Here is a 12043-nt window from a genome sequence, read left to right on the forward strand (position 1 = left end):
TGATATTCTTAAGCAAACCCCTATTTCCTCTATACATGATTCCGATGTTTTCCTATTTGACGCAGATGTGAATATCAATAGTGACTAAAATTATATCATACATTTAAATATAAGAACACAGCTTTTATATAGCATAGTGTGTATTTTTAATTTATTATATATTTAGCATAGCTGATTTAATGTTGAACTATTGCATGAGACCATCCATACTATCTATATCAAGTTATTATTATTTCTATTCCATTGCTTTATATCATAATGGTGATGGTTGTATACTAAATATTACAGAGTATTGTAACACGAGAGACACTTATTCGTCAAACGTAACCTCGTATAAATAACACGATTCGTAGAATTAAGTATTATATTATGTATACAGGTGTATTATATGGTAACAATATTTTATCGTACACAATATGTTTTAATATTTATTTTATAGCACGTTATCTTTTTTTTTAAGTTCAGTATTTTTTCATCGTTCGATTGTCGTCAATCGTTCCGGGAGATTTTCGAATTATTTTCCCGCACGTTTTTTTTTACTATTAGTTTGTTCGGTTGGTAACGAAACGATTACAGTTCCGTTTCGCGGTCCACCGCGCTACAACCCGCGGAGGCGATCGGGCGCGTGGGGCGGCTGGTGGAGCGCCGGCGACCGCTCCTCGCTCGCCTCGTCCACGCGCATCCCCGCCGAGCTGGACGCGCTGCTGCGCCGCCCGCCTGGCGCCACGCACTCGCCCTGCAGCCTCGACAGGCCCTTCTCGTCCGCCTCCTCGAGCATCAGCGACGCGAGCCACCCCAGCCACGAGGACGACGCTAGCATACTCACAGGTAAAGCGTCACTCCGCCCACGCAGAGCACGCGACGCGCGTCCGTGCGACGAACAACCATCACCATGCACCGACCACTCACGAAACCATCGTTGCATGTTCTGTGTAAATGTAAATAATCTAGATGTTTCCACGGTCCGCTTGTTCGCTTCATTCCTTTCGAGTTGTTTTTAGGGTTACCTTTCTCTCTTTGGGATCCTTTCGACCCTTGCGTGATCTAAATCTATAGATGTGTGATTTGTTACTATAACTATTAAAATTATAATAATAATTAAAGCTATAGGAATATAAAAATGTACCTACGAATAGTCCGAGAAGGATTCGAGCTGCCGACTAAATAAACGTCGATGTATAAAATCGAAAAAGTAGTCAGTGAAACGGAGACCGGGCGAATGTCGTGACGGTGGAAATGACGCGCGAGCGCGGACGTGTCGGCAGATAAGAGCGCGGGCGACACTAGCGACATCATCTCGGACTCGAGCGGCGTGGGCACGAGCACGTCCGACACCACCACGTGCTCGCTGCAGGGCGGCGCCACCGTCGTGTGCCTCACGCCGTGCGAGCCCGCCGCGCCCGGGCATCTGCGCCTCAACCAGGGGGACATCATCGAAGGTAAAGTCGAATCTTTGCTCTGCAATTTGAACTGAAATTCATTCAAATGTAAGGGGGTAAATGTGAAATATATAAAAAAAATAATTTAGTGTTAGATTTAAATATAATTTTATTTCAAATAAAAAAACCCCTCAAATATTTATTCAACCTTATAAGTAAAACGAAACGTTGTCCTATTCTCAAGAAAGTGAATGATCATTGCACTGACTAATTTAATGTTTGCAATTTTTGACTAACATGCATAAAACAGAGAATGAATACAGGCATTAGACGCTCTGAAGACTCATGTAACACATTACAAACATTTTTTGTCCATACATGAATAACAAACACATTCACAAAAATAACAAACTTTTTTTATAAGATTCAAAGTGTCGCTTAATTTATGTTTATCTCTATGATTTTATGAATAAAATAATCAATAAAATTCCTATAATGCAACGTGTTTATAAAGAGAAATGAACTTAAATTGGGTAACAAATGTTTCACTGAAACGTTAACGAAAAAAAGATCGGCCGATAAATGTTTTTAAAATTTTACTCTTATGACAAACAAAAACTCTTTTTAATTCTGGGCTATGACACTAATAAAAAACCATAGACATAACCAACCACATGTAACTGCCACAGTAACGGGAGCAACGGATGAAGGTTTACTGGAGGGTACCGTTCGAGGCTCGGCAGCTAGCGGGCTGTTTCCCGCGCACTGCGTGCAAGAAGTGCGGCTGCGGCAAAACGCACACCTGCACCAGGTGGGTACATAGCTTTACATGGAAAGCAAATTAGGTGTTTATTATGTGATCAACTATTTTGCGTTCCATAAGAAAATAATTGACGAAGAACACTATGCCGCCGCTTCGCGTTTCAGTAAGAGACCGGAAAAAAAACGACACAAACCCATTCATTCTTTTGGCGACAACATATTATCGTTTGTGTAATAAAATCATGTATTTTTTACATTACTATACAAACTTAAAGTGTATGCAGTTAATTGTAATTGATTAATGTACCTCATAAATAGGTTCATATATAATCGCATGTAGTATTTGAAATTTAAATCCATTTTCGTTAACGGTTATATTATAGCTTCACTTCAAACTTACTATTAGTATATTCTGGGTTTTTAAATGTACTGAATGTTATAAATTAGCTTCAACGGGTTTGATTGCAATAACAGGCGATGTGTAATAACGTGATTAAGAAAATAAAAAATTTTGTCCGACCAAAGAAAATATCAGATTTTCTTAATACGTAACAAAACGTTTCATTTGGATTTTTTTGCTGCTATTTTCAGGTCCTTTCATCGGGACCGATCCACCATTCACGGGTAACAGGTCGGAGAGAGATGGCACTGAGTAAAACTTACAGTGCCACTGCACCTAGGATAAAGAAATCGTAAGTACACGGCTAGTAAAAATGTAAGCATTTTTTTCTTTAAACCTTAACCGCTTACACTAATAACTACACCATATATCAATTAAAATGTTTTTATTATTTAAACTATTTAAAACAAAAGTAATCTATTCCATTGCAATAATACTTCAAGAAAGATAACACTTCTTCTTCTTTCCTGGGTGCAATTATACTGTTAGTTCAAAAAAATTATTGCGCTTTTCTTTAAAAAAAATTACAGCAATCTGTTGTTAGAAATTTGGCAGTGATCTGTTCACTTACGGCGCGCCCCTTCACGCCAAATGATTGCGAGTAAAACTACTCCGAACTCTTTCCGATTGAGTCGAATTTTCCGTCCCATCGAATTATGAGAATTGAACATAGATAGTGCACTTCTACACGTGCACTTGGACACAACGATAAATACTATATCCTGCGTAGTTGGTTTCGTCTATAAGTCGTGTTCAAAATCGACAAGGAGGACTTCGTCAGAAGCCTTAAAACATACTAAATACGCAGTCATAGAGCTGGATCTAATTGTTAATATAAAATACTAATCTGTTTAATAAAACTTGGTTATTGTTTTGATAAAATTTATTGCAATATAAACAAATGTTGATGAAGTTTCATAAACAATTACAATATGTATCAAACAAGCTGTTAGTCGTGAATCGACCTTTAATCAATGTGCATCCCGAAGCATATCTATAAACGGGTCGTCACTAGTTCTCTCGGTTTAAAATCAATATGTTCCTCAAAAAATCTTCGAAAATTGTTTACAAAAAGCAAACAGTACGTATTCATTATCATCAACTCCTACAAAAGTGTCCGCCTAAATTTGATTCAATAATGACGTTTAGAGTACCTAAAGTAACAAAAATAATATTTCGATTTAAAATGAAATCAGTCGATTTCCGAAGTCTATAGCGTTGCGAATGAACAAACTAGATTCCTCCGGGTGCTAAAACATCCATGGCCCGCGCGCAGGTACGGCAACATGGAGACGCGCACGGTGGTGCTGCACCGCGCGCGGCGCGGGTTCGGCTTCGTGCTGCGCGGCGCCAAGGCGTCGTCGCCGCTCATGGAGCTGCGGCCGTCCGAGCGCTGCCCCGCGCTGCAGTACCTGGACGACGTGGACGCGGGCGGCGTGGCGGACCGCGCCGGCCTGCGCAAGGGGGACTTCCTCGTCGCGGTCGGTGCACGCACACACCCATACGCACGCACGCTCGCTCGCACACACGCACTGACTCATTTATTTACCAACACTCGTTACAAGATCGATCCGTTAATATAAAGTTTTTCTATATAATGCTTTTATAGGTTAAATTTTATTAAATACTGTCTCTTAAACTAGGGAAAGATTGAGCAGAGGCGCTTACATCGAACGTACGAATGTAACGTGTTATTTTATTTAATCGATACTGATACATTTGATGAGATGGAATAAAGTCGACAATGACACTATCAATACAGTCATATTTGTTTTTTTATTAAGAAGGAAACAAACAGACAATCAAAAATAACGTTAGGATATTATGTTTAAATTGTTAGTAAACATGGATACATAGTTATATTCGGAGACCTTTCGATTTGTGTGTGTTTGTTAACTACTGTGCATTGCTTTTAATCACCTTAGATACAGAGTATCTTAATTAAATACAACTTATTTTTTAATGTTACATTGAATGGAAAAAAACAAAATTGGTAACCTATATAAGTTAATTCGAAATAGCAAGACTTAAATTGGAATTACAGTACAAAAAGTTAACATCATACGACTCTTCTGGCGACGACGAATTTGGTTCAGTGATTTGATAACTGTCTTTAAAAAAAATATATTTATTAAACTTTATTTTAAGTTAATCATACATATTATCATACTTAGGAGGTAATTTTTATGCATTGATTGAGATGTCATGAAGAAACACCTGAATGTTTTGAGTACCTCCCCTCACGTGCGCCGTCCCCCCCCAGATCAACGGCGAGGACGTGTCGGCGGCTTCGCACGAGCACGTGGTGGAGCTCATCCGCGGCTCGGGCGCGCTCGTCTCAATGACCGTCGTATCGCTCGCGCACGGTAACCCCGGCAGTATTTTTCCCATTGAATTACGGGGCTTGCTACTTATTGAATATTCATCATAATATTTTAATATTACTTTGCCTCCAGCAGTCAGCAATGAGATCAACATGTGTACCGTGCCTACGAGTAAATCACAAAATCAACTGTCGAGTTCCGGGCGGCCGTATGCCGCCACCTTACCCAGGAAAGCGGCGGGTGGTATGTTATTTTCTTTCAATTTAATAAATAGGCTTAACTAATATATACGATACGATACCTATACTAATTAGTTAGTGGTAAAGAGTAGTTACTGAGGAGCATCATGAATGAAAGTCTTCAAATGGTTTAAATTTGTAAATAAATAGACTATTTAGATAGCATGTCATTAATGTTGCTTAAGGAGAGAGATTTAAACTTTAACCAAAATGACCCTACCCCCGCCCGCAGGCCGCAGCCCCGCGCCCGCCCCGCCGCGCCGCGACCCGCGCACCACGCTCAGCGTGGGCCGCGCGCGCGCCAAGTCCATGGTCGCCGGCCTCGGTGAGTCCCGCCCGCTGGGCCGGGTTGTGTTACTCGCGCCACGCGCGCTGTATCCCGTATAGCTATGGAAATAACTAGTTATGTTGAACTCTTTCTTATACTGCAAAACTGTACGTCTAGGAGCCTGTAGTTTGTTGTATAGCTAGTGAATCTATTTTACCTTTTATGATGTACAGATAGTTAATAGAGATAATTAATATCTTTTAATTAGAAAATGGCGGTGAAAAAGAAGAGAGTTGCGAACCTTTAAGTGTCGCCGGCAAGTCGTCGTCTGCTGAATCTGTTCAGTTACATGGCGGCAGCAATAGTGAGTGTTTACATCATAGCATTGTTATAGTAATGATATTATATTGTATACATATTTTTTATATATAAACAAGATCAGATCAGTAGATTTTTCACATTATCAACGAAATCAAGAAAAGTAAAAAGCATTACAAATCTCAAATGAGTAACCGTTCCGTCCGGCCGCAGCGAGCGCGCCGGGCGCCGGCACGCCGCCCGCGCCGCGCACGGCCTCCATCCGGGCCCGGCCCGCGTCCGGCCGCATCACGGCCGCCGAGCTGGAGGAGCTGTTCCAGCGACAGGCCGGCGCCGACAACGCGTGAGTGCCGTCCCTCGCACTGAATGCATTTATGAATTCAAAAAAAATAACCAAATCGAATTATTTATTGTCCGAGTAACGTTTCCCCCAATCTCGTCCACAGCAGCAGCAACAGTGCTATGATGACGCGGTCGGCCTTCCAGGGCGGCTCGGGCTCCCCGCCCGCCTCGCCCGCGCGCTCGCGCGTCTACGCCTCCGTGGCCGAGATGAAGCGGAACAAGGGCAAGGTACGGCTACAATTGTATTCGCTCGACAGTTACGACCGACGACGACGATCTTTAGGATATGACAGCCAAAACAGTAATCTATACTAATATTATAAATACGAAAGTAACTATGTGTCTCTCTGTCTATTACGGTTTCACGGCCAAACCGTTGAATCAAATTTGATATAAAGCAATCTTAAACCTCGTGGAAGGACATAGGCTACTTTTTTATACCTTTAGACAATCAACCCCGCGAATCCCCAAAAGCAAACGAAAAATGTCAAAGATGTCCCGACAATTTTGCATTGGGTCTCGGTAGCTTATTAGTATCCACGAGTAAAACAATCCTCATGAATAAGTAAGTTTTATATTGTTTACACATATAAAACTACATTTAAATAAAATATTTCTTCTTAGTAAACATCTATCACCTCTAAATAAAAAGATGCAACTGCAAATTAGGCCACTGTTATTTTAAACTTGACTATTTGGGCAAGCAGGTAGATGAAAAGCCTCTTTGAGGCCCCGATTATTCAAGTTGCCCTGTTTTATTTTTCAATTTTCATCTTTTCATTCTATTCTGTCTAGGATCTTAGTAGTCTATACTTTTTTGTGAACACTGCGATCCCTTTTGTAGTAATACATTCATAAAAATAATCCTGTAAATTGGACAATTCCTATCATTTCGGACGTTCTAAATTTTACTTTTGGTTGAATATGGCTAGTGTAATGTATTTTAGCAAACATAAAGTGCACTTCAGGGGTCTTTATTCAAACGTCACAACGCGTCATTCCAGGTGTGGAGCAAGACCGCGTCCCTGCGCCGAGACTTCCACTCCACGCCGGACCTCGCGGCCGAGCTGACGGCGCACCCGCCGCGCACGCGGTCCAGCGAGGACGTGCACGGTACACGGCGTACTCATTATAACGAACTCATCGATACGACTTCCACTTGATATTTTTTCACCACTCAAAAGTGTACCAATATACTAGCCTATCTGTCTCAGTATCGAAGATCATTTGAGATGCCGTTAGTCCAGAGGCAAATGCAGAAGACCGAACAACATAATTATGATCAATAAAATAAAAGAAATCAATAAAATAAAGCTAATGAGTCGTCATCGCCCCTGCGCAGGCCCGGCGCGCGGGCCGCCGCCGGCCGAGGCGCCGCCGCCGCCGCCCGGCGCGCCCGCCTCGTCCTTCCGCCCCGCCGCGCCCGCCAAGCTGTACGCGTCCCCGCGCGACCTGGCCGCCGTCGCCTACCGCCCCGCCGCAGACCAGACCGTACGTGCATTGCCTGTTTTATTTCATTACCTTATCGGTTCGTACATCACGGTATAGACAAAATATAGGCGCGAGGTAATCGTGTGCGCAGGTGCGGGGCGCGACTGCGAGCGCGCCGCGCCCGTGGGCGGGCCGCGCGCGCGCCGCGTCCGCCGACGACGCCGCGCACCAGTACGCGCAGCCCATCAACCTGCACAAGGGGTTCACGAGACAGGTCTGTGAGCTCGTGAGCTTTAATTACACAAGTAATAGACTGAAAACTAAACTACATATACATACTAAAAATATGTATTGATTACCTACTCTATAATGACAACAAATAAAAAATAATATTTTTTAATAAGGAACTTAATTAAGGCTATAGTATTAAAAATTACAATTAAAATAGAGTGGTTAGACGTTCAAATGTTGCAAATGTTGCAAGAGCGAATATTTTATTTGCTCCGCAACATTAACAATATTTTGGTTCTATATATTTTATATAAAACTAACGAGAGCTTCGTGTGCTTCCCCCGCAGAGCTCTACGCCCGCGCCGCCCATCCCGGAGCCCGACTACAGCATGTCGGAGTCCGACGACGAGACGCCCAAGCGCGCCGGCGAGCCGCCCGGGGAGACCAGCGCCAACAGCAACACCAGGTATGTGCAGACACGTATGTTTTCCTTTTGACATCCATTAACATATAAAACGGCAATACACGTGACATATAGACTTTTTCTGAGTAAGTAGGAAAATACAGATAACCATACAATTTTGAAATTCTTCTAGACGACTTGAAATGTGCGAAAATTCTTAAGTTATTTTTGTCGATCCAACATTAGGAGTTAATATTCTATCACTTCGTAATCGCCGTAGCTGTCATGTTTCGCCTAAAGAACTTAAAATAAGATTTAATATTAAAATGTATTGAACATTAAAATTAAAAAAAAAAATTGCTTCGCCAGCGCAAATTGAACCCTTGTCGAGTTTACCGATTATTATTTACCAAATGAGATAAAATGCATTATCTAGATATTTTTTTAAATACTTTCTACAAATATTTGTAATAACGTTCTAGTCCTTTCTAACTTGAAGTTCCGATTTCAGGGCACAAATATACACAACCATTTACGAATAGAAAGGAAGGATTTAATAGAAGTAGTTCTATTTGTAAAGATTGCATATTTCTTTCCAAGGTATAGTTTACATTTGACATAGCAAATTAAAGAAGCTTCGTCCTCGTCATTGGGAAAATGTTGTGTCGTGAAATAATATCTATCATTAACTTACAATTTAATTTGTCATTACTTGTTCATGTTTTTCAAACCACTTTTTTTTTTTTATCATCAATCAAAGAAAGGCTGTGTTGCCGTCAGTATTTAAAATCATTGGATTTTCTAACACTAGGCCATAGAGTTTGGTATGCTCCGTCGTTAAAATCCTTTTATTTAACAAGGAATACATAGTTATTATATATATATATATATTTTCTGTTGTCCTGTGCACAACTCGCCTTATATTTGTAAGTATATATGAGATAAGTAATAATAAATCAGTGTGCATTCATTTGATCATAAAACTAATCTTCATAAAAAACATGAATACAAAGATGATTCCTTACAGAGGTGCATTTTATGTTTGTTTGTTTCATTTTTACCTACTCCACATTTGTAATCCAGACATTCCCTCCATCGACACGGGTGTCTCCCGAAGCTTTTCTCTTGTCTAACGGCATAACGACCGATGCGCTTCCCCGTCGCAGCGGCAGCAGCTCCGGCTCCGGCTCGATGCAGCACTCGTTCTCCGTCGACGAGATCCAGAAGATCCGCACGCGACTCAAGTCGTCCAAGTCGTGCGGCGACGAGCTGGCGGGCGAGCGCGACGACGGCGACAACTCGTCGTCCGGCGTGTCGTCCGACCAGGAGGCGCAGGCGCGGCCGCGGCGCGACAAGGTCTCCTTCTGCAGCTCCGTCACCGTGAAGTCGTCCAACGACGTCATCAGCACCGAGCCCGTGCACAGCTCCAGCGAGAGCCTGGCGCCGGCCGCCATGGCGCGCCACAACTCGCTGACGCGCCGCCGCGCCGCCGCCGCCGTCATGCGCGCCGGCGCCGCGCGCGGCCGCTCGGCCGCCGAGCGCCTGGGCGTCGACCCCGAGCGCGCGCCCGGCCGGCGCCGCGCCGCCGTGTCGCTGGCCGAGCTGCCGCCGCCGCCCGAGGAGCCGGCCGGCGAGCCGCCCGGCGCGCCGCCCGTGCTGGCGCCGCCGCCGCAGTTCAGCGACCGCGTGCGCGTGGTGGCGGCGCTGCCCAAGCTGCACTAGCCGCGCCCGAGCGCCGCGCGAGCGCCTCAAGCCAAAGATTATATATTTATTGTCGACGAGTCGGAGGCCGCCGTGCATTCCTCGCCGCGGTCCCCTCGTAGTCTCCGAGTGTCAAAGTTTAACCCTCTCGCTGAATTCGCTCATTCGCATCGATTCGCTCCTCTTTTCGACTTTCCACCCCTCCCCCGCAACCGAGTGCCATCGTGTCTATGATTTTGTAATATTTTTATATATATTTGTAAATATTTTACGAGAGCTATTTTGAGTGTCGAAAGAGTGGACTAGGTATTTGTATATACGAAAATATATCCGGCCAACGAAAACGATATATAAGAATATGATATAATCGCAATATTTATAAGTAAAGTTTATTATTATTATTGAATTTTATTCATGTTTAAAAAAAATATTTATTTCATTCGTCCATGAATATATCGAGAAGTCCACTCTTTTGACGGAAAGGAATTTTCAATATAACTTGTACAAGGCCGAAGCCGTCAACTTGAATGTGTTCTCACCGAGACTAGTGCTCATTAAAAATTCAATGCTTTAGTGCGTCATCCGTTCCATTATAATGTAAATTTTTATATTAGGTCTTTCGATGTGCCATGATTTCACTACAAAAAGATTAGATTCACAAGAAAAATACAGCAGTACGTCACAAAAAAAGAATATATACAAATCCTTATTATAGTTGGCCACCCAACATCTGATATATAAAAAGCGTCGATAGATAATAAATATCAATTTAAAAAATATATATTTGTGCTGGAACCGTGGTACGTCATAGAATCAAATATTACGAATATTTAACACCAATATTGAAATTTTATACTCTAATTATTTGCGTCTCTTTTAGGTTAGAAAGCACGCTGCGTAAATTTCGTATAAATTAAAAACTACGCTTATAATGAGACGTGTTGAATTAATTTTCATTTTGAAAATTTATAAAACTGTCTAACTCGCGTTAGTAAAAGTAATGTATTGTAAAAATCTCCATATTTCGCCTCGTGTACTATTATTATTAAATATTTCGGAAAAATAATAATAATACGAAATATAGAACTTTTGTATATAGATAATACAAAATCTTCTAGCTTCAAATTAAAATCTTAAACCCATGCCGGAGATTATCGGTCTAAAATAAAAATTTATATCTCACGCAGCTTTGCTTTCTTAGCTTAGAGTAAACGGCCGCAAATTCAGCCTAAATAAGCTATTTTATTATAGCACCTATTACAGAGTACTAAAGTTCAAAATGCAACGGGCCTGGATAATTTGCAATTGAAAATGTCGACTCAGCGACTTTACTATTTAGGAATTGCCTGAGAATGGAATTATATTTTCAATATTCTAGATTTGAGTATACACAGGGTTAGGTGGTTTTCCTTTCTAACCTCACTTTTGATAATTATTATACAATAATAACGAATTATAGCAAATTAAACTTAAGGTCGTCATTGGACAGGTATTCAATTTCGTAACATTGATAGACTGGAGTGAACGAGAATTGAAATAGGGATAGTTAATAGTAGCCTAGATGATCCACCCTGTGTATACTCGGGGTAATTATAGCTAAATTGTAGCAAATAACAAATTAGCTCAAGTCGAAACATTTAGCGGGTTTAATAGGACCCAGTTTATATTATTAGCACAATCAATTAATTTCTATTAATTATTATTGAGTTATAATCTTCTTGTCATTAATTTAAGTTGTATAAATGTATTGTCTACTTAAGGCATAGATAGGTAGTAGTAATTATATTAGGGCAATATTGATGATTCTAGAATAACCGAACGGGAAAGCGGCCCGTCTTTGAATTGAGGATGAATTTTTATATGGATGTCTGTATATAATCATAAGTTGATACATCGTTGGAAATATTTAAGATTATTTTATATTATGGTTGTTTTTGGGTATATGTTGATTTTTCGAATACTTTTATTATAAACGATTTAACATTTAAAACATGTGTAGCCACTGAAGATTCAGTTCGCAATTCGGGACGAGGCCGCTGCATTTTTGTATAATATATACCAACAATTGTGTTTTACGTTTCATTTGAATCTCAGTATCGGACGTGTAACTACAACTTGGTATTTTCAAATGAAAATTAAATGTTTCATCACTCACTCGTGGTTTTTATTTTTGCCTTTGCCTCGTCACTTACATGTGTATATAAAGCGAAATAATAGTTTACAATAAAATAAAAACGATCGTTAT

General features: G+C 41.3%; 1 protein-coding gene across 3 annotated transcripts in view; it reads left to right on the forward strand.

Annotated features, from left to right (window-relative positions):
- The window catches only part of LOC113397098 (protein shank), a 205527-nt gene extending 193575 nt beyond the window's left edge, over positions 1 to 11952 (forward strand). The window contains exons 10-26 of one of the 3 annotated variants that reach the window (XM_064219700.1): positions 577 to 828; positions 1266 to 1439; positions 2069 to 2190; positions 2733 to 2833; positions 3818 to 4022; positions 4805 to 4907; positions 4998 to 5108; positions 5337 to 5429; positions 5641 to 5736; positions 5904 to 6033; positions 6137 to 6260; positions 7037 to 7145; positions 7375 to 7523; positions 7615 to 7737; positions 8042 to 8160; positions 9264 to 10512; positions 10553 to 11952. In XM_064219700.1, the coding sequence (XP_064075770.1) occupies positions 577 to 828; positions 1266 to 1439; positions 2069 to 2190; positions 2733 to 2833; positions 3818 to 4022; positions 4805 to 4907; positions 4998 to 5108; positions 5337 to 5429; positions 5641 to 5736; positions 5904 to 6033; positions 6137 to 6260; positions 7037 to 7145; positions 7375 to 7523; positions 7615 to 7737; positions 8042 to 8160; positions 9264 to 9819 (2567 nt within the window). In that variant the 3' untranslated portion in view covers positions 9820 to 10512; positions 10553 to 11952. Of the gene's footprint in view, positions 1 to 576; positions 829 to 1265; positions 1440 to 2068; positions 2191 to 2732; positions 2834 to 3817; positions 4023 to 4804; positions 4908 to 4997; positions 5109 to 5336; positions 5430 to 5640; positions 5737 to 5903; positions 6034 to 6136; positions 6261 to 7036; positions 7146 to 7374; positions 7524 to 7614; positions 7738 to 8041; positions 8161 to 8608; positions 8703 to 9263; positions 10513 to 10552 lie in introns of those variants that run through there. The other 2 variants (XM_064219706.1, XM_064219714.1) reach the window with 2 other exon arrangements.
- The last annotated feature ends 91 nt before the right edge of the window (positions 11953 to 12043 follow it).

The sequence above is a fragment of the Vanessa tameamea genome, chromosome 3 (genome assembly GCF_037043105.1).
Source record: "Vanessa tameamea isolate UH-Manoa-2023 chromosome 3, ilVanTame1 primary haplotype, whole genome shotgun sequence".
In the NCBI taxonomy this organism is placed as follows: Eukaryota; Metazoa; Arthropoda; class Insecta; order Lepidoptera; family Nymphalidae; genus Vanessa; species Vanessa tameamea.